The 21,243-nt window shown below is 49.7% G+C and overlaps 7 protein-coding genes across 7 annotated transcripts; 4 read left to right on the top strand and 3 right to left on the bottom strand.

The window, feature by feature from the left end:
* Positions 1 to 260: 260 nt before the first annotated feature.
* On the bottom strand, positions 261 to 1,609 carry LCP9604111_9140 (uncharacterized protein; the record flags this gene model as incomplete). Its single annotated transcript, XM_039077362.1, has 5 exons — positions 261 to 1,130; positions 1,183 to 1,331; positions 1,386 to 1,447; positions 1,506 to 1,540; positions 1,607 to 1,609. 5 exons carry the CDS (start codon positions 1,607 to 1,609, stop codon positions 261 to 263), a joined length of 1,119 nt encoding a protein of 372 aa, XP_038924857.1.
* A 980-nt stretch (positions 1,610 to 2,589) lies between these two features.
* On the top strand, positions 2,590 to 5,689 carry LCP9604111_9139 (putative beta-N-acetylglucosaminidase; the record flags this gene model as incomplete). Its single annotated transcript, XM_039077360.1, has 4 exons — positions 2,590 to 2,639; positions 2,833 to 2,951; positions 3,011 to 5,523; positions 5,579 to 5,689. The coding sequence occupies 4 exons, from the start codon at positions 2,590 to 2,592 to the stop codon at positions 5,687 to 5,689; spliced, it is 2,793 nt and encodes a 930-aa protein (XP_038924856.1).
* Positions 5,690 to 8,455: 2,766 nt separating this feature from the next.
* On the top strand, positions 8,456 to 10,322 carry LCP9604111_9138 (NDT80/PhoG-like DNA-binding family protein; the record flags this gene model as incomplete). The annotated part of the gene is made up of 2 exons (XM_039077359.1): positions 8,456 to 8,604; positions 8,696 to 10,322. 2 exons carry the CDS (start codon positions 8,456 to 8,458, stop codon positions 10,320 to 10,322), a joined length of 1,776 nt encoding a protein of 591 aa, XP_038924855.1.
* Positions 10,323 to 10,995: 673 nt separating this feature from the next.
* Positions 10,996 to 15,510, bottom strand: LCP9604111_9137 (cleavage/polyadenylation factor CFT1; the record flags this gene model as incomplete). Its single annotated transcript, XM_039077358.1, has 7 exons — positions 10,996 to 12,079; positions 12,135 to 12,210; positions 12,264 to 12,462; positions 12,522 to 12,884; positions 12,940 to 13,107; positions 13,160 to 13,473; positions 13,533 to 15,510. The coding sequence occupies 7 exons, from the start codon at positions 15,508 to 15,510 to the stop codon at positions 10,996 to 10,998; spliced, it is 4,182 nt and encodes a 1,393-aa protein (XP_038924854.1).
* Positions 15,511 to 16,062: 552 nt separating this feature from the next.
* LCP9604111_9136 (uncharacterized protein) lies at positions 16,063 to 17,939 on the top strand (the record flags this gene model as incomplete). Its single annotated transcript, XM_039077357.1, has 3 exons — positions 16,063 to 16,612; positions 16,673 to 17,680; positions 17,755 to 17,939. The coding sequence occupies 3 exons, from the start codon at positions 16,063 to 16,065 to the stop codon at positions 17,937 to 17,939; spliced, it is 1,743 nt and encodes a 580-aa protein (XP_038924853.1).
* A 326-nt stretch (positions 17,940 to 18,265) lies between these two features.
* LCP9604111_9135 (uncharacterized protein) lies at positions 18,266 to 18,914 on the bottom strand (the record flags this gene model as incomplete). The annotated part of the gene is made up of 4 exons (XM_039077356.1): positions 18,266 to 18,330; positions 18,388 to 18,452; positions 18,501 to 18,559; positions 18,612 to 18,914. The coding sequence occupies 4 exons, from the start codon at positions 18,912 to 18,914 to the stop codon at positions 18,266 to 18,268; spliced, it is 492 nt and encodes a 163-aa protein (XP_038924852.1).
* Positions 18,915 to 19,350: 436 nt separating this feature from the next.
* LCP9604111_9134 (Atg14 domain-containing protein) lies at positions 19,351 to 20,992 on the top strand (the record flags this gene model as incomplete). The annotated part of the gene is made up of 2 exons (XM_039077355.1): positions 19,351 to 19,978; positions 20,052 to 20,992. The coding sequence occupies 2 exons, from the start codon at positions 19,351 to 19,353 to the stop codon at positions 20,990 to 20,992; spliced, it is 1,569 nt and encodes a 522-aa protein (XP_038924851.1).
* Positions 20,993 to 21,243: the final 251 nt, after the last annotated feature.

Here is a 21,243-nt window from a genome sequence, read left to right as displayed (position 1 = left end):
ATTATCATAGCTAAATGTTTGATATCACTGATTCCTAGAAAACGCATTGCATCTCATCTATCAAGTCGAGAATAATCGAATTGACCAGCGAAACTCCTTAAATAACACCCATGGTTCCTGTAAGCCAAACCAGTAAAACAGACCCATGCATATATGATTTGTAGAGACAGAATCCATATTCCTGTTCTCTCACAAAAAGATTTTTTTTAAAAAAAAGAAAAACCCCGAATTAAAATGCCAAAAGTGTAGAGGTGTTCCCATCAGAGTGTGGTAAGTCTGGTGCCCATGCGGTCAAACATAAGGTCTCCTTTCAGTGCACCGTCGATACCGCCAATGGCCGAGTCGACCAGGCGCGAGGACATGCTATCTGGGGTGAGCTCCTCTTCCTCCAGTGCGCGGCGGTGCAGCTCAGTGTTGATGCGGAGGTCCTTGGGCACCTTTTCGGGAGTGCCATCGGGAGTAGGCTGCTGGGACTTGGGCGTCTTAACTTGTACAGGGGAAGGGACGTAGGTCCGAGGACGGTAAACGAGAGCGGGTCCCTGGGTGCGGGCATCGGTGCCGGCCTGCTCAATCGACTCGAAGTACCGCACGGTCTTGACCTTGAGTTCGAGAGTGGCGTCGCGATCGCAGACGACGAGCGGGTGCTGGTGCAGCTGCAGAGCGGAGAGGGTCCACATGTGATTCACGCCTTCCTCGAGGCCCTTCTGCACGGCAATAGCCTTGTGCGCTCCGGTGGCTACAATCACCACTTCGCGGGAATCCATGATGGTTTGAATACCGACAGTCATAGCCATGCGGGGTACCTTGTCCGTGTCACCGCCGAAGAAGCGGGAGTTTGCCAGGATGGTGTCGTAGGCCAGTGTCTTGACGCGCGTGCGACTGGTCAGCGAGGAGCCCGGCTCGTTGAAGGCGATGTGGCCGTCTGGTCCGACTCCGCCCAGGAAGAGCTCGATTCCACCGTAGCGCGCGATCCGTGCTTCGAATGATGCACACTCGGCTACAAGATCGGTCGCGTTGCCGTCAAGGATGTTAATGTTCTGCGGTGGGATGTCCACGTGGGAAAAGAAGTGCTTGTACATGAAGCTATGGTAGGACTCGGGGTGATCGCGAGGCAGCCCGACATATTCATCCTGTATTTGAGGTTAGTGGGCTGTTTTTCCCCGTGATTGGTTTTGCGCCTACCATGTTGAAAGTCACGACATTCTTGAAGGAGATCTCGCCGGCGCGATGACGCTGGACGAGGATCTTGTAGATGAGCTCGGGGCTGCTGCCAGTAGGCAGACCAAGCACGAATGGCTGCTCGGGCGTCGGGCTAAACAACTTGATGCGGCCTTGGAAGAGTTAGTCTCAGCATTCGCGCATCGAGGATCTCGGCTGCGGCTTACTGATAATGTAGTCTGCAATGTATACAGACACATCACGAGGATCTTCTCTGATAATGACACGCCTATCGAGAAGCAGGTTAGTATAGAACCAGAAGGCGACACACAGAAGAAGTCACACACATAATTACGTCACGGGTCTTTGGATTGGAGTAGGGCTGAGGAGTATGGGAGAAGAAGAAAGGAAGAGGAGAAAGTTGGCATCAAGAGGAAGGAAAAGAGACCATTCGATAAGGTTAAAGGAATCCTATGGGTTACAGTCTGGGTGGAGTGTACGACAGTGACAGCAAAGAACGTCGCATAGAAAGCCACGTGCAAGACGGTTGCCCCTATCTAACTAGAGGGTTGACGTCTGCGGGATACCGCACCCTGGACAGATAGCCGTTGACTTCATTCGGCCGATTCCACGGGTTGATTATCAATGTCCACTCGGGTGTATTCCATGTGGCTCAACAATCAAGCCCAAAGTGACATGACGCCGGAAAAAAAAGGACGTGGGCGTTGTGATTGGAGTATGGAGCTCCATAGCCCACATGGTGGTTTGAAGGTTCCATTGCGAAGTGTAGGAGTTGCATCCGGTGGTGTCGGTACGAAGCTGGAGAATATCGTGTTCAGTGCAACCTTGGACGTTGTAGCGTCGTAGCCGTTGCAGGTATGACAGTGGTATTGGTATTGGTATTGGTATGTATGGCACGTGATGGGGAATGGATCCGGAGACGGTTACATACAAAGCACGTGACGGTTCTTCGGGTGTATACAGAGTGGATCGAAATGTTCTCATGTGTCAATCATCTACGCTATATAACTATGTAGATGTATGTCTATAAATCGTGTTCTTTATATTCACACCTCCCAGGTCCTAGGCTCTGAATATAAATCTTACATAACTATGTACATAATAGAAATGCCAAGATCCCGTGACCCTTCAGCGGGGAATACTAAGCTCCTATCTCCTTATCTCTCGCCTTATCTCTCTGGTCCCGACTCTTCCCCAACATTTGCGGCTCCGGGGGAGAAAGACAAAGCTCCCGAGGTCCAATTTTGACTCCTGCAACCCTTTAACCCTCCCTTGTCACCTGACTACGCGTGCACTGGCTTCATATTCCGTACCCGTCAGACGTTTACGGTGTCCACACCTTGGATCCCCCGACACTGCACCCTCTGTATCCTACCTCTCTGGGCCGCTACAGGCATTCCTCCTCGGGCCATGGCCCGGAAAGAGGGCATGCTGTCCCCGGGCTGGGAGGACCTAGATAGGTATGTCGATCTACTGTTTTCGCTTGGCTCGTCCCCTATTGGCGTTAACCCTCGCCCCATTCCTCCCCCCCCTAAAATCTGCCTGTTGGGGTATCTCCCTTCAATGTGGAACCTAACTGTCAATCTGGAGAGCGTCATGTAGACTATTTCCACTTTAGGAAATTTGACACCGGAGTACGCTGACATGGCACAGACAGATGGGTCAGCTCTTTATGATGGGCTTTGATGGGACTGAGGTCAATCCACAGATTCGATCACTCATTGAGAATTACCACTTGGGTACCGTGATGCTATCTGCTAAAAACCTGAAATGTATCTTTAAAAAGGCCCTTTGTCACTAGCTACTTAGACAGTCACTGACACGTTTACAGCGGCCGAGGATGCAACTAGATTGGTTCTGGAATTACAGACCATTGCGCGTGATGCAGGCCATCCTGTTCCGTTACTAATTGCCTTGGATCAGGAGAATGGTGGCGTCAACAGTTTGTATGATGAGATCTATATCCGCCAATTCCCTAGTACCATGGGCATTGCAGCTACTGGGTCCAAGTCATTAGCGCACGAGGTGGCTGTCGCGACAGCACAGGAGCTCAAGGCCGTTGGGGTCAATTGGATATTGGGCCCCGTTTTGGATGTTTTGACCAATGTGCGAAATCAACCATTAGGCGTTCGTACCGCTGGCGACGATCCCCAAGAGGCGTCTCAATATGGTGTCCAGTTCATGAAAGGGTATCAAGAAGCAGGTTTAGTAACTTGTGGAAAACACTTTCCGTCCTATGGTAATTTGGAATTTCTCGGCTCCCCGACGGATGTTCCAATTATTACGGAATCCCTAGAGCAACTCAGTCTCAACGCGCTTGTGCCCTTTCGCAACGCTATCAACCAGGGCCTGGATGCCATGATAGTGGGAGGTGTCTCATTGTCATCGGCTGGGATGAACGTGATGCACGCGTGCCTGAGTGATCAGGTGGTTAACGAGCTATTGAGAAAGGATCTCCAGTTTCAAGGGGTGGTCGTTTCCGAATGCTTGGAGATGGAGGCGCTCACACATAACATTGGAGTAGGAGGTGGCACAGTGATGGCGAAGAACGCCGGCTGCGACGTCATGCTTTTATGTCGGTCATTCCCCGTCCAACAGGAAGCTATCAACGGGTTGAAACTCGGCGTGGAGAACGGTATCATCAGCCGTCAGCGGGTTGAACAATCGTTGCGCCGCGTTTTGGATTTGAAGGCGCGGTGTACTTCGTGGGAACAGGCACTGAACCCTCCGGGGCTTTCTTCACTTACGCAGATGCAACCCTCGCATACCAACCTTTCCACCCGAGCCTACAACTCTTCCATCACAGTGATGAGAGATAAGAATAATTTACTTCCATTGTCCAATGTCATCGAGCCAGACGAAGAACTTTTGCTTCTGACGCCGCTGGTCAAGCCCCTCCCAACATCAGCGGTTTCTCTCTCGGTCGCAGAGTCTGCGCGTGGGTCACTGGATCCATTATGCTCGGAACGAACCTCCTCGATTCTGAGTGGAGAGGGGGTCTTCAAAGAACTTGGACGATCACTCTCGCGGCAGAGGAACGGGCGCGTGTTGCACACCTCCTATACTTCCAATGGCGTGCGTCCCATCCACGACGACCTCATTCAAAGAGCGAGTGCTGTAGTAGTTGTCACGGCCGATGCCAATCGCAATCTCTACCAGCAAGGGTTCTCAAAACACGTCGCCATGATCTGCCAATCGCAGTATACCCCATCTGGCGAACGTCGCGCGAAACCATTGATTGTGGTGGCAGTTAGCTCGCCATATGATTTTGCCATGGATTCCTCAATTGGTACTTACATATGCACGTATGACTTCACGGAAACTGCCCTCCAGGCATTGGTCAAGGTCTTGTATGGCGACTTGACACCTTCAGCGGCCCTGCCTGGCTCCATTGGGCGAACGCAGAAGATTCATCAGTCTCGACAGCACTGGCTTGTCGAGAATTGGAACGAGGATCGCGACTCTTTCGCGCTGGATGCCCTGCTCGACACTATCCGTGTCGACTGTACACTAGGCCAGCCGTCAGAACTTCTTGGAGCTACCGCTAGCAGCTTCTTGCTCCGGAAGGAGGATATCGACGAAGCCCATTTTGTTGTCCGGAACAGTAGCACGCATGCCCTCTACGGGTTCTGCGCGACCTACTTCTTTCGATCCACGGGCACCGGTGTGATTGCATGTCTGATCGTAGACCCATCTCGAAGGAAACTCTCAATCGGACATTCCCTTCACAGCCGCGCGATTCGGACTCTGCTCCAGCGGACCGGCATGAAACGCTTCCAGCTAGGATCCCGATTACCAGGGATCTACCTTGGCATCCCGACCGTCAACCCTGTGGAGCGCAAGCGGCTGCGGCAGTGGTTCGCGAACATGGGGTGGAACACGGCGCTTTCGCGACCAGTGTGCAGCGTGATCATGCGCAACCTGTCGACATGGGTGCCGCCCGAGGGGCTCACGGCGACTCTGCAGAATGCCGAGGTCACATACGATCTCGTATATGGCTGGGACTTTGCGCCCGCGATTCTCGACCACATCAAAACGTATGCGCGGCAGGGCGTGGCCGACATCTACCGCATGGCTCTGGGCGGGGCGCCTAATTGCGGGATCATCCGGGCCAAGCGGCCCTCCGACGGGGTTATACTCGGGAGTATCGTGATTTACAATGAGCGATCCGCTTTGGCGGAGCACATGCCCGTGTTGCGCGCCACCCAGGCTTCCGTCGGAGGCATTTCGTCTCCGGTGATTTCTCCTTGTGGCGAACATTACTCTACGGTAATGCAGGGCCTGGTCCTGCTAGCTATCAAGCAGATCCGGAAGCTGAGTGCCGATGCCGTGGTTATGGACTGTGTATGTTTTTTTGGGCTTGTTCCTTTTCCCCGGTTATCTTCTAACACTGGAATAGGTCGATGGTGACGGCAACTTCGACAATCTCTCGATGATGGGCTTCACTATGCTACATAGTTTTGAGGAAGTGAACTGTGACGCCGCTTCGTGGACGATGATGCACGCGTAGAAGACTCTTGATCAACTTGGTTCGATTCTGCTTTTCTTTCTCTTTGCGTTTCTGTTCGCGTTTATGATATCCATATCGCATTGGGTTTGGGATCTATTCTATCCAGTTTTCTGTTTCTTCTCCATTTCCTCCATCTTTGTTTCACCCGATCCAGTAACGGTTTCTTCCGAGGAGTTTCTTTTCACACATCTTTGATTCTTGGGCAGTTAGGTCCGGGGTAGGACAGAAAGTCAGTCCTGGCGTCATCTGGTCCAAACAAATACATCTCTGACCACATACACAGATAGAACTGCAATTGGGATATTCTGTATGTATTTTATATGTATACAAATATACTCGGCTATCAGTTCCTTCATTCAACCTGTGGGGAAATTGAGATTAATTCTAATTCCCTTTAGCTTTCCCAAGGCATCACAATTAAGCCCCGAGCTCTGATTGGTCCGGAGCTCCGTTGGACGTCCTTCGCACAGGCACATCTTCTGGGTTTTAGGGCTTCGAACGGAACTCCGCTTTGGCGCACTTTAGGTAAAAGAAAAAAAGAACAAGGTCTGTGTTGGGGAGTATTGTGTCTTGGTCTTTGTCATTTCCAATGTGACGTTAGAAGGGAATGGGTATATAAAGAGACTATTTCTCTCTCTTCAATGTGTTTTCTATATTTTCTAATTTTCTATACTCCGTACTCCTCCTCCGTATACAACCCAACAATCGAACCCCCAAACGGGTTCCTCAGGCCTTGGGTCCAAACTTTGACCCGGGCAAATGAGTTTCATTGGCTCAGAGTTTCAAACCAATTTAGTTTTCTGTTTGCGTCAAAAATCCCTCGGTTGTACAAGCGGAGCTTCTCTCTCTCTTTTTTTTTTTTGGCTGAAACTGAACTGGAAGTCTGTTATGTTGTGAAGGTCTACATTTCTGGTCTCCGACCCCCCGGAATATTGCAGAGAGATCTTTCAGGTACGGAGTACAGTACATATTGTATGAAGCTTTTCGGGATCTCAGGCCCAAACCCAAAGGTTAATCGGCACCGTTGAAAGCCCAGGGCTGGAGCTTCCAACCTTGGAACCTTCGAACCTTCGAAGGCTAGAACCTTGGAACGAGGACGTCATGTCCGTGGATGGCTCCCGTGGTCAGAACCTTGGTATACTTTGTAGGCTGCATCGGGAAACGTGCCGGAAGAAGAATTAGAAGGAATTGCCTCGGTAATAATCGAATCGGGTAAATGCACAGACTTCTCCATTGGCTCACATGCGAAACCCGCGGAAGCTTCTCTTTTTCTCTCGCCACTCTCTTACCGTCTGACATCCCCTGGACCAGGCTGTATGTTGTATCTCCTTCCACAATGGATTTTATTTTATTTAAATCTCGATGGCGAGAGAAGAAAACAAAAAAGTGCAGGTACTTACGGTACGGAGTAGATTGGGCACTATCTACAAGTATTACTCCGTACGGAGTAAGTACGGAGTGTACTTATCTAAGTATTACATGCATGATAACATTGCCGATTATAGATTGCAGATTGCAGATTGCAGATTATCATTGCCGTTTTCAGTGGGGCGCTCATAGCCAAAGTACAGGGTCCAGCAGAGTACTCCGTACGGGGGGCACCGCTTTCTGATCCAATGCGCCGCATATTCTGATTGGATGGCTGTTGGCCCCTACAGATGCATGTCAGACGGCCGATGATGATCATCCTTGAGGCGATTATGATCGCATTAAGTGATACAATTGGAGGTACATGGCTTGATTGGAATACTGCGAGTATAGACAACTATTAATCTAGTCAAACCTATACAGACAAGGTGCATCATTACTCATCCTTATCCTAATCCAAGGATAGTGAGTTACTGAAAATGATAATATTATTAATATGTGGCGTTTTCAGGAGGGTGGACCCGAAGCAGGAGTACCTTAATAGGCAGGTGGGTATGCATTAAAGTGGATTTAATCTCAGGTTATAGTTAGTTACCTGTCCTTGTAGTATCCGAAGATGTACTCTGTACGGAGTACTCCGTGGACAATGAATGCTATATTGGGAGTGATCATATATAAAAAGAACACCTTGATCTTCAGGGCCTGGGGGGAATGATTGCCGAGAGCCGGCGATCAAGTCTTACCCCATCGGTGCTGAGGGATTTGGATATTAATTGCCATTGGTCATGAGCGTCTGCGATACTCCGTCCTACTCCGTACTCTGTATCCAAAACCGATTAAACCGATTAATCAAAAGGGAATTCCGAATAAAACATTAAACATTTAAACATTAATAAAACCTTTTCTATAAAATCAAATAATAAGGTGACTGACTCAGCGCTGCGTTCGTTCTCCGCAAAAACCGCGGCTCCACTATTCCCCGAATCCGTTGATCGTTTGGGTGCAGGTCGAGATTCCTCTCTCTTTCTCCCGGCTCTGGTCACTTGCTCTTCTTTCTTTCCTCTATAGCCTCCGTCTAATACCTCGCCCTCCTCCCTCTCCTCGCTCTCCTCGCTCTCCACTGACCTTTCCATTTCCGTCTCAAATGTCCTCTCCGCCTTCACTCCCGCCTTAGCCTATCTTTCCGCTCCGTTGCTTGCAGCATTCCCCAGGTCTTGCCTACTCGTCCTTGGCTTATCTTCGTCTCACCTCTTTCTCTTGTCTATTTCCTCCCTTTAGTCTACTTCCTTCTTCTCCTCTGTCTCTCGTTCGACTGCCTTTATATAGAAGAGGCAATCCTATACTTCTTCCTTCCCCGCATCGTCTACGGGTGTGTGTCTCCGTATCGCACCTCTTACCATGGAGGGCTTCGACACTATGGCGATGCCACCATACATGGCCAGTCCATTGTCCCTGGGGAATTTGCAGAGTACCGACTATCTCAATGCGATGTCCGGCCTGGATCTACCCGATCACCGTTCCAACTTCGATTCCGAGACCTTTGTTAGGTGGGTGATAAGATCTCCAAGTGGGACGAGAGGGGTGGATCATCCACTCCGCTCGACTGGGAAATGGTTGGGCTAATTTGGTATACATTAGTGAGGATCTCGCTACCTTCGCGCCTCCTACTCTGGCACATCAACTGAGGCGTTTCTCTTCCGCATACGATGACCCTTTCACCGAGATGGTGGCGCCCTTTGACCCAGCGCCCCAGGAACAACCCCAGGACTCATCGATCGACCACAACAACAAGCTGCTAAGCTTTTCGCTACCGGTGTATCACTTTACGCTCCTCGACTATTCCATGCGCCGAACATCCTTATCGGTGTCCGCCCAGTTACATGGGATGTTTTTTCTCGCCGAGTCCCCCTATACAACATCCCCTTCGGAAAATGCCCCGCCGCAACAAGGTGCCGAGTTGACGTGTTATCGTCGCAATTTGTTCCAAATTACCGGCTCGGTAACTTTGCCTCGCGGGATGCGCTATATCATGACCGACCAAGGCGATCGAATTCCCATCCTCGCCCAGGAACTCACCGTATCAGCCACCGAATCTGTGGAGGGAAACCCGGTGAAGATTATCTCGGTGCCATGGAAGACCCCCTCAGCGGCGGCCGCTAATTCTGGCACGGCGCCCGAGGAGAACAACCCTAGCACTGGCGCTAAGATCGAGAAGGAGCCTCCCCCAATTCCCTTGGACATCATGGCCGGTCAGGATCTGGACTCGGACTATGCTACCTTCCCTATCGCTTGGAAACGTCTACAATTCCGTGTTGCGACCGCCAACAATGGTCGCCGAAAGGAGCTACAGCAACACTTCGTCGTCCGACTCAAGGTGGTCGCGACTTTATCCACGGGTGCGAAGATCTCCATCTCCGAGGTACAGTCAGGCCCCGTCATCGTTCGTGGCCGCAGCCCACGCAACTTCCAGTCACGCAAAGATCTCCCCCTCAGTGGGAGTGCGGCCGCTTCCCGGAAGAATCAGGCCAACTCCTCGAATTCCGCCGTGAACCGCACGCCAACCAGCGACTCCGTCCCGCGGCGTGCCAGCGTGACTCCAGCCAAGACGAAGACAGCCGCGCAGAGCAGCTCTCCTGAAACAACGTCTGTTCCCCCGCCGAGCATTATGCAGCAGAGCAAAGCGACGCCGGATTGGACCCCTATCCCACAGTCCACGTCGAACAATGTCATGTCTCATGCCCCGAAGTCCATGTTCCGTCAATCCAGCCCGGAGCAACTCTCCCAGGCGACTGACTCACATCGTCGAGTCAATTCCACGACAGCGGCCGCTGCACCGATCAATCTGTCATTGCTAGACGAGGAAGAGAGCGGTGACCATAACCTTCATCTTGAGCAAAAGATGGTGTCCCCTTTCGCTGCCGAGTTGTCACATCAGCGATCCCTGAGTCTTGACCAGTCGGTCCCGCCTTCTAAGATGCGCAAGCTCTCGCATGCTGTCTCCCAGACCCCCTCGCGGAGCGTTGCTTCATCTATGCCCTTGCTAGAGACTGCCAACCTGCCCCAGTCATTCGCATCGTCGCTCCCCTTCCCGAACGAAAACGATGATCTTCTCTATGAGTACTTCCCCCTCGGCATGGATGAATGGCAAGCCCCTGTCGACGCTGTCTATCGACCACATGTAGTGCATCACACCAACATGCCGGAGATGAAATTTGTGGCCAGAGGCCGGAATAAGCGGTACTTTACCGCAGAAGATGTGTTCTAAACTCCCCAGCACTGGGATGCTGGGGTAATGGCGCTGAGTGGCGTTTGTCCTTTTCCTTCTCGCATCTGCATTATCACGGGGTTGGTGTTTCTTGACGTTTTTTAGACTTGGCTTTGTGTTTGCCCATAGAACACGAAGCACAAAATATGGTTGACTCCAAGCTGACATGCTGAATGTGTTACTGATATTGATGCTCATGGGAGGCACGAATGATTTCAAGCATTTGATTCTTATCTTTGAATTCGAATCGTGCGAGGCGAGAATGGCGAATGCGGTGTTTTGTCTTGATTTATCTCTTTTGTTTTGTGGATTTAGGGATTGGCTGGGTTTTTGGATTTACTTGGATTTACTTGGATTACCCACGTTGGACTGGATTGGGATTGGCACTGGGGTCTCTTTTTTTTCTATCTGTGTCTCCTTTTGTGTGGTTTAGTTATATCCCATTGTGTTATGATATTACGCTATTTACTTGATCTTGTGGCCGAGAGAACTTCAGCTATACATGTTCTCGTGCCATCAATATATTGAAATCCTATCTTGGGCTGACCCTTCTCTTTTATCTTACGGAGACGTAGACATGATAGGATCAAACTGCAAGAGTAAGCTCACCCAGTGAGTCCGTTTTTGGAATTTCCCTCTAAACTAATGCACCGAAAGGCGTCTGTTGCCGGCATCATAAATAGCCGAGTCCATCACCGCCAATGGTCTCCAGATCAGCCCTGATCTCCCACTCCGCCGCGCCGACCCGACCCGCAATCTCAGCCTGCCGCTGCTTGCCCATATTCAGCCATAGACGCAATAGATTGCCATCAACCATACCCCGGCCCGCAGCGCCATCACTTTCAATCGCCCGGAAAGCACGTGGGTTCAGACCGGCAGGGTGGTCGACGGTGTTGATCAGCTGAGACTGTAGTGCCGACAGTCGACGGTATGTCTCCTCAGCCACTGATGTCACAAGCGCCAAAGACCCGTTTTGCGAAGTGATGAGAACCTGATGTCTGGCGAAGGTCTCATCCACGTCCATTGCTTCTTCGGATGACTCGGCGAGTTCCGATGAAACTGCTGTGCGAGGTAGAAGCGTTACCGATGATGCGAAGTTACCGGTGTAGAATTTGCTTCGGCTGAGGAGTCGGTCGCCATTGGAGGACTTGGGGTCTTCGGGGTCGTATTGCAGGACGTGCAGGTTGCAGTCGCTGTCGGCGACTAGCATGTACAGCTTGTTCCCATCCGGGAGGAAGTCCGCTGCCACCACCTCCAGGTATTCGGGGTCCTTGCCGAAGAGTGTCATTCTATATGGCTCCTCTGAGTAGCCGGCGAACCAGAGTCCTTTCACGGCATCTCCCAGGATAACCATGCCGGTACCCTTGAGCTCTTTTGCGACATCGACGTAGCATTGCATGTCCATAAATGCAACGGGAAGAAGGCTCCCGTCTTCCTTGAGACCTCGTACCATGCACTTCTGTCCCTGGGCGACGATTATGAACCCTTGACCACCGATGCCAGACAGAGCGGTCACTGCACCCTTCACTGACTCCTTGCCAATTAGCTTGAGTTTGCGGCCTGTCTCTGGCTTTTCGGGGTCCGGAGCCACTTGGATCACATCAAAGACATAGATCGTCCCGCGAGCTGGCATATCTTCCCCTTTAGCAATCGCCGTTCCGACGACGATTAGATCCCTCCGCTCGTGCGTATTCTCCGAGACCTCAATGTTCACGTTTTTCACCGCGGTCACCTGCTCATCGGGATCCAGAGGGTAACTATAAATATTAGTATTCGGACTCGTCATGACTCGAGCTTTGTGGGCGTTTTTACCTGTCAATAATGGTCCATGTCTTAGGACTGACGACCTTGATGCTACTTTCGGGAATTTTCGGACAGAATGATAACTCTTAGGATTAAATTAGCACAGCATGATGGGAAACGCTTGAAGCAAACACGAACCTTCATTCCGCCACTCAGGGTGCAAGTCATCACCCTCCGGCAACTTGAAGTCTCCTTGATGGCTTGTGCCGAGAACATACGTCTCAGAAGACGTCGAGTAGGCCAAGAAATCGACTTGCTCTTCAATTGGAATCTTCCGCAATGTCCACGGATAGTCAAATTGGGTTTGGGAAGGTAGTTGACAAACCCGGATACAGCTCTACAAAGAGAGAATTAGTGAATATACATGGCATCACAACTCCGAATGAAGAACCTTACCTGAGAATCAACGTAAATGAACCCATTTTCACAGCCAGTGTTGGCCGAATCAAAGGAACTTAGCCAACGTGTAAAGCCTCCTCGAAGACGAATGATGTGCGGTGAGCTCTTTGCTGTCCTAAAGACAAAGCTTGATGAAGCTCCCGGCATAAAGATGGTGCTAAACCCTGAGTTATTAGGAAGAACCCTCAGCGGTCTCAATCGCTGTTGCTTCTGTATTTGGGAGGATACCTCCCCTGAACTTTTTGGCAGAACATGATTTGACTCTCGGAATAATTGCAAGCGACGAGACGACTCATGGCCAGCCTTTGCCGGGATTAGGCTTGGTTTGTAGAACACGAGATCGTCATTTTCGGTTCGAACCTAAATGCATGAGTCAGAGAGCAGAGAAAGCGATGGACTGACAAAAGGTTCTTACAATCAGATAAGGTGAAATACTAGAACTATCACCAAGATCGGCAACCACAAATTCTGTCAGTATTTCCCGAGTATTAGATCGTTTGGGCGGCTCGGTCGATAATACGGGTGGTAGGCAGTCGACGCCTTCAATTATCGCGATCAACTTCATGCTAGAAAGTCGGAAAATCTGTATTGCAAGTCAGAACCAACGCCTGAAATTCCTGGTCGCGACGACCTACCGATAGCTTATACTCCAGATTCAATAGGAATAAAATCATTTCGCCTTCTGGAAAGTCCTTCGACGATGAGCCTGCAACGCTGAATGACTGTGAATTATCGTGATAAAGGCAGCCGGAGCGCCATTGTGACAAGCTAATCTCATCTGAAAGCGGAACTTCATCGAGGTCACCACTCTTATCCGCCTGCAGAAGCAATACCGATGAATCATCCCGAATAATCACAAGATAAGGATCCACAAAGCTTGCGCTCACAGCCGCACGCTCATCACTGGTGTCTTCATCCCAAACGGGGTAAATCTGTGACAATCCGAGATCTGTAGAGTTTCACAATTAGCTTATGCAATGTTTGCTAGCACGCTAAATTGAAATGTACCTATGTCGTAGCTTCTGACTTCATTCTGCAGGACCTGAACCAGACGAGTACCCCCTGCCAAAGACCCAATATCAACCGTGCAATCTTCATTTGGGTTGAACTCGGGTGCTTTGAAAGGCTTCAAGGTTTGTTCTTCCACGACGAAGAGCTCGTTCACCTCCTGCTCCAAATCCGTAGGCCGAGAGATAATCACATATTGACAGGAGGGATTGTCTGTGCTGGGAGCTCCTCTCTTTTTTGTGACACTAGCTGACCAAACACCATCCGCATCATCGGCTTTCAGAGACATGATAGTCAAAGGATCAATTTCACGTTTGATGACTACCAAGCCGCCGCCTCTATCTGAACCCTGAGATGCCACCAAATCCAGTTCTGCGGCAACGGTTTCACTTGGAGATTGGCTTTTGCCATTCGTATTCGAGAAAGCTTTGCCCAAAGTGAGGTCCCTCAGTGGCCCAATGCTAGACAGTTGATCGTTCAGTCGAAAGTTATAAAATTCGGGGGTTGAGTTGTCGGTTCCCATGCGATTATCGACTTGTGTCGACCCAGGCGCAGAGGAATAAAGGTCATCATCCTCCATCTGGTCATCATCTTCCGACAGATCATCATGACCATCGGCTGCTTGTTTTGATTCAAGCCGAGATTTTTTAGTGGAGGCGGATGAATGCGACCATTCTAGGAGCACCGAGTCGGCATCTTCGCTGCCGATGAAGACGTTTCGATCCCCGAGACAGGTGGAGCATGAGGCGGCCGACTTCAAAATATCTCCACCTGCATGCGCTGGAAGGGGGTGAACAGTGATACCGGAGACAGATCGACCATCAAGTTTGAATTTGATTAGTGCCATGTCGCCGGATGCAAGAGCCAGGAGCAGGTCACCGCTACCACCACCAAGTCGCTCAACCACGCAGCGTTCGAGGCGGAACGCCAAGTCCGATTGGTCGGTCATTGAAAATGTAGAAACCTGCCTTGAAAATTCGTTGACTCCCACCGCATTGGTTTTACCGGCTTGGTCCACATGAACAATCTCATTTGAGCCAAGGAGCAAGGCACCTCCTACTGGAAGTGGGAGTGCCACGACCTTGAATAGATCACTAGGAAGACGAGATACCGAAAGAAGGGTGGTCGAAGCTCGCTGCTCAAGGTCCAGTGTAAACACAGCATAGAATACCACGTCCTTTCTTTCATGAAGAAGAGCAGTGGAGGTTGCGACTTGAGAATATAGAATACCAAACGTCGGCTCCCTGTATTCGTATAGGAACGCGAGACTTATAGGGTGCAGCAATGAAGGATCCAAGGCAGTCAATGGCAGGACGAAGGAGGAGGAGTAGGGTGTTTGGTGTGCTGATTCTTCTTTGCCATTCTCGATCTGCGCTCCTCCGCCAGAGTTCTGATTTGTTGGGCGTTCTCCGTCAAGCTCTGAATCGTAGTCATCCATTACCAAGTCATCGCCCGCCTGATGAAAGGGCAAAATAGCAAGATTGCGAATTCCAAAGTTGAACACCGCGCATCTACTGCTTGGGTCAACGCTCAGAATGCTCCCACACCGGCTCAGGTCAGGCACCCAGGGGCTGCGGGTCAGATCATCCCGCTCATAGTAATGGATGGAAATTGTTGAGATTCCATGACGCTCAGGGTCCCACTCAATCAAGCTAAGCTTGGCATTGCGGACTGCAATCAATATGGCTTCTCCGCCACTCTTGGTATTCAAGATTTTGACTCGGCTTAAATCAGTCACAGTTCCGGATAGCGGGTATTCTTTTTCCAGTACTAATTTTGTTTCTGGCTGAGAAAATTGTGAAGAATGAGGCTCTGAATCTTCCGTCTGTGGTTGAGAGGAGGTGACCTTAACGAGAGAGAAAACCTGCAATAGAGAGGTTCTGACAACAATCAAATTGCTGGTGGTTGCTGAGATGAAAGGAACTGCCAAAGCATGGGTGACCCCCGTAGGGGGTAAAAGCTCCGTGTAGCACTGCATTTGAAGTTTTCGTCCACCGACAAAGCTCGTGAAAGGCTTGATACTGCTAGAGAACCGCTAATGAGCTAAATTGTGTTTTTGATATGGCCTGAGATGCACATTGCAATTGCAAACCTAGGGGGAAAACTGGGAATGGAAAGCTTTGCAAAAAAAAAGAGATGACACAGATAAAAGTTTCAATATTAACACGAGAAGCGATCAAGATCAAGATCCAGATTGATCTCTGTCTTGTGCAGTGAAGTTTGTAGCTCCTTCGAAGCGGAAGCAAAGCGGAGACAGAAGCGGGTCAGCTGACTGGCCTGGCAGAATCAAGCGGTCAATCTATTCTGCTGGATAAATCATACCGCCCTTGGCTGTAGATGCCTCAAAATGGGTTAGCGTCAAACGATCAATGACGACACAGGCGATAGCTTCCGGAAGGGAAGATCATTTTTCTTGTTTTGATATTTGGTGTATTTGTGAAGTTTCATTCCTCGCATCATTCCTTTAGTATTTTGCTAGGAGTGTTGATGCAGACCTCAATCTGCATAGTGTGAACTGCTATCCTTCAATATGGCACTCCTTCAGACTTCCCTCATCTGGGCTGTGTATGGGGTGGTGGTAGCTATTCTACTGGCAGTGGCGTCAGTGTTTATCTACGTCTACCAAACTCCCCGTGACCGCTCTCCTTCAGTCACTCTGGCTTGCATCATCTCAATTACTAGTCTTCTCGCAACAGTGCTTCTGCTGCCTGTCGATGTCGCTTTGGTATCATCGACTACATCGTCCGAGTTAGGCCAGCGAAAGGACTGGGCAACACAGGATGTGGTGGACAGAATCACTTATTCCTTGACCATCATCTACTATCTTCTCTACTCTTTGGATGCCTTGCTCTGTCTTCTGGTCATCCCCTTCACATATTTCTGGTATGAGGAATATGATGAGGTTGCGACCGAGGAGGGGGACCAAACTTTGGGCCAACGGATTTGGGGTGCCCTCAAATACACTCTCTCATTCTTTGCAGTCGTCGTGATCTTGTTCTTAGTTGGCTTCTTCGTCCCAGTGTCACGAGGAAAGAATGATATGGACCTGGATTACTTCAGGCGCTTACTGACTGAAAATCGTGAGTATTCGAGTATTCTGTCGTGTAACACAAATGTGAAGCTGACATAACTCTGAAAAGATGGGGAGCGCGCTCTCACTTTTGCTCTCGGTCTGTTGATGACAATTGGGCTCTGTCTTTATGTCTTATACACATCCGTGGGACTGGCCCTTCTGCCAATCAGTTTGATCAAGACTGCACCATCAATCTCTAGTGCTACCCTGCGAGCGAGCACCACACAACAACTTGACGTAAACCAGGAGCGGCAACGGCAGCTTGAGGGACGATGTGCCGGAGATCCCGACCTTCTGTCCTCCAAAGATCGTCGAGAACTTGATACACTAGTGCGGGAAGAAAGGACCCTGATTCGGCGCCAACGCCTAGCCGAAGAATCCCAAGGCGGAGGCCGCAGCTGGTTGATAAGGGCATGGTACAAACTTGGAGCAGTATTCCGTCCCTTCAAGCTCCTGGGGGGCGTCTTGCTGCTATTCATTGCTTTCTTAACGTGGGTATCCATGCTCTTGACCGCAATTGACAAAGCAAAGAATTCGATTTGCAAGCATCGTTGTGGATACATCCTCGCACATGTCAACATCTTTAATCCCGTCAACTGGGCACTTGTTAAATCTGCCAGGTTCTTTCCCATTGACTATGCCATATTTACTGCACTTGTATTGCTATTTTTCTGCAGTTCTGTGGTTGGAATCGCCGTGGTCGGAATCCGCTTCCTATGGGTCAGGATTTTCCAAATCAGAAACGGCCACACATCTCCCCAGGCTCTACTTTTGGCCACCGCCATGTTGATGCTGATCATTTTAGCGCTGAATTATTCGATTTCAATGATAGTCGCGCCCCAGTATGCGACATTTGGGCCACAGACATTCTGCGATCGCGCTCCGGGAGCTTTCATTGGAATGCCAGATTGTTCAAACACCAAAGAACTTATCAAGCCATGCTCAGAGTTGGCGAAGAATCCTGCTGCGCAGCAAGTCTGCACACCAAGTGTCGTGAGCACCTTCTTGAATCGGGTCACGCTGAACTACCCATTCTTTGGAGTGGTGTTCTTTTGGGCTCAGTTCTTCTTCCTCGGTAAGTCTCAATCTTGTCTTGTTGCATTCCTACCAGAGTTCCATGTTCGCGTTAATCTAACACCAACATCACAGGCTTATATCTAATTGTCTTTGTTACTTCCCTTCTCCGTTCACCTCAGTTGGATGAAGCGCAACTCGACGACGATGCAGAGGAAGCTGAGGAGGAAGGTTTATTGGCCAACACCGGCAGACGCTTCAACGCCAGCTGGCAAGATATCACAGGGAGAGCTACCCGGAGTGACCGCCCCCGGGAATAATCACCGAGGCCTTAAAATGATAGTGACTAGAGTCCAGAGCCTCGTATTCTCCCAGACTACCAACCTGTAACTCTTTCGCCTGCAATAATGATTGGTGATATTCCTAGCAGTCCCATTTGGATGACTCCCATAATATCAACTGTCTCTTTTTGTAGTACATTCATTTTTCAATGATTTGATCTTTTTCTTTTTAGGCCATCGTAGGTGAGACACACTGGATAGCTTCTTGCATACTGGTGCAATTTCTGTCTTGAAGATCGATTTTCAGATGAGAAGGGATGGGGTAACATAAACTCATAATCATAAATATCGCGTCAATCATTTGCTCAAATCTTCATTTGATCGTTTAGCAAGGCAAGTGCATTTTGGAAAGCCTTTACTACTTCCTCATCTTTAGACAGATCAGCAAACAGATCTTGTTTTCAAGTCACGAGGACAAGATACTTACAATGCTTCTTTTTGTTTTCCACATTGACTTCGGAATTTTGAACGTGCTGCATTTGGGTTTTGAACCTGTAGAGAATTAATCGATATCTTAAACCAAAGCTGGATTGATCGAACCTTTTCAAAGCCCTGTTCTCATCTTGCGAAACAGTAGTTTGAGACCATGCCATGAAAGCCTACCGATTGCTCAGATACAAAATTGCAAGTAGAACATGCTTTGAGACTTACTTCAAGAAGCTTGGCTGTTTCAACACGAATGTTCTCTTCTACTCGGCCGTGTTCGTCCATTGCATCGGCATATTTCCCCTGGAGTTGTTCCCAATTGCAGTCCTCCAGCCCTTGTGTCAACCTAGAAGCAAATGGGGCTTCATCATGGATAGATGTAGATGCTAGATCTTCGACCGGTAATTGAGGGCTTCCGTTCTCTTGGGGGCTCCCACTGCCCGTAGGGCTTTTGCTTCCTTGGCTGACACGGGGTGACATTGTCCCCCGTCGAGGAATTTTGCTGGTCCTGTTTGGTGTTGCCTGCATACTGGATTTGCTGACTCGATATGATGAGGTGTCAAAATAAAGCCATACCAAGACCGATGATTGTTTCAGTAGATTTAGAAGTCACTTTTGTTTCGATTCGTGAATGTTCCAGATGCCCTTATCCAAAATGAGAGATAAGATTGCGATAACGGAGCGTCAGGTGACGACAGGTGCATGTGAACATCATCCCGTCTTTTCTTCACTTCCTTCCTCTAAAAGATTGGCTAAAGGTGATGTCTTGAGGCCGGTCATATCCTCTATATCAACGTATTATTTGAGTCATGTGGGATTATTATCTCTTTGACGACCCCTTCTCACTCCTCTATATGGTTCTCGGCGGCGACTCAAGTAGCACCCATAATTATCCTGGAACGCAACATGGAAATGCCCCTTACGCCTTCAAAGAACAGCTGAAAATAAAATCAAATTATCTACGATGAGCTGTTCCATATGCTCGCGTGCCCCTCAATCTCGCCTTTCTTTCCACTGTCCGACATGTGCCCGCAATCAGCTATATCAACTACGAATCGACAGCACTCAAGTTCTTCTAGAGAAAGAAGTCCTTGGAAAGCAGATCGAGACCGCTGTTACCTGCGGTAGCTCGTGGGATGAGCCTTCCCCGCACGGACAAGACCTGCTCGATACGGACAAAGCTTGCTCTCCCCGCTGGGTCCTCCAAATGATAAGCACTAGACATGCAGTGTCTTTGGCAAAGAGACAATTGGTTTCGCATCAGCTTGAGGCTTTGAAATTAGAGGTCGAAGCCAAAAAAGCCGAGATTGCCAAGCAAAAAGAAGCCCTAGCACGCAGACGGTCGGATGCTGAATCTGCCAACTTTCAACTAGAAGAGCGGGAGACTGGAATTTTGGCGGGCGTTCAAAATACCAGCAAACGGGTGGAGCACGTTTGGCATTCCCTCCATAGCAAGACGGCGGAGTCACGTATTTATCTTTGTCGAGAAGTCGCCAATCTCTATGGCCTGCGGAAGGCGACGAAGAAGGGCCAAGGTCGGGAGACCTATGTGCTTGGATGTGGTTTGATCGTTGACTTGAGAGATATGAATGGCAAGTTTCCATAGTCCCGAGGTCGCTTTCAAGCAGTTATTCATCTCGTGGCGTACTAACAGAGCGAGTACAGGTATTCCACAGGAACAGATATCCACGTCTTTTTCTAACATCGCTCATCTTCTGATCATTGTCTCACACTATCTTTCCTTGAGACTTCCCGCCGAAATTACACTGCCTCACAAAAACTATCCTGTACCTACGATCTACACCCCCTCGGCATCATATCGCTCGCGCAACGGTCACGATGGAGCTGATTACCAATCTTCGTCGAGCCCGGCTGCATCGAGGACGGTGGACCCGCGCACCCACACATCACGCCCGCGGCCTCTCTTCATCGATAAGCCTCTGCCCCGGTTAGCGAAGGAAGATCCCGCAACATACGCCTTCTTTCTTGAAGGAGCCACCCTCTTGGCATGGAATGTTGCATGGTTATGTCGAACTCAAGGGATAAACCTCTCATCGGACTCCTGGGAGGAAGTTTGCGACATCGGAAAGAGCTTGTGGCAACTGCTGGTAGCTCCGCCAGCCCACCCTTCAACTCTGATGCGAGTATTTGCCGGCCGAGACACACAGACACAAATGAAATCTGCAAAAGACTCTCCCAGAACCACGATTCAGCGGACAACTTCCTTTCCCATGTTGGGTCACTATTCTCATGGCACGGCACATTCTTTCCTGGGAGCATCAGAAGGAGTTGAATTCATGCGAATATGGAAACTCCCAACCCCAACCAGGATCGTAGATAAATTGAAGTCCAATCTTCTAGGGGAAATGGCCAGTGCGGAATGGGAATTGCTAGAAGAAAAAGAATGGGACGATGCGGTCATGGATTCCCCTCAGCCATCTGTTCCGCAAAGCCCCAAGGCCATGGGCTCTCAATTCGGATCGGTGGAAACAGAGAGAACTTCAAAAACACGTTCTAGGACTCAAGGCCAAGATGCCTCTTCCTCACGACCCAAAGGTACCAAGGGATGGACTAAGGTAGCAGATAGAGGACATGGAGCCGCCTAAGATGTTATTTTATCTAATCAGATCACTTCTCGGCAACTTCACTGCAATAAATCACAGGACTCGTCTTGCCCACGTGCGTAGTATGTATGACTAAGCGAAAGGGGCAGCCCCGGAGTTCAAGACTCACTGGATCGCGTCTGAAAAACCACCGTCTGGCCTTTTTGTTTTAAAATAATATCTCTGCTGGTTTTGTTGTCTTCCTGATCGACCATCTCGTGTAGTCTCATCTTTATCTTAACCCAATTGCGTCA

Source organism: Penicillium roqueforti, assembly GCF_015533775.1.
Source record: "Penicillium roqueforti strain LCP96 04111 chromosome Unknown scaffold_42, whole genome shotgun sequence".
Classification (NCBI taxonomy): Eukaryota; Fungi; Ascomycota; class Eurotiomycetes; order Eurotiales; family Aspergillaceae; genus Penicillium; species Penicillium roqueforti.
The sequence above is the reverse complement of the archived record's forward strand: the minus strand, read 5'-3'. Positions and strand labels throughout refer to the sequence as shown.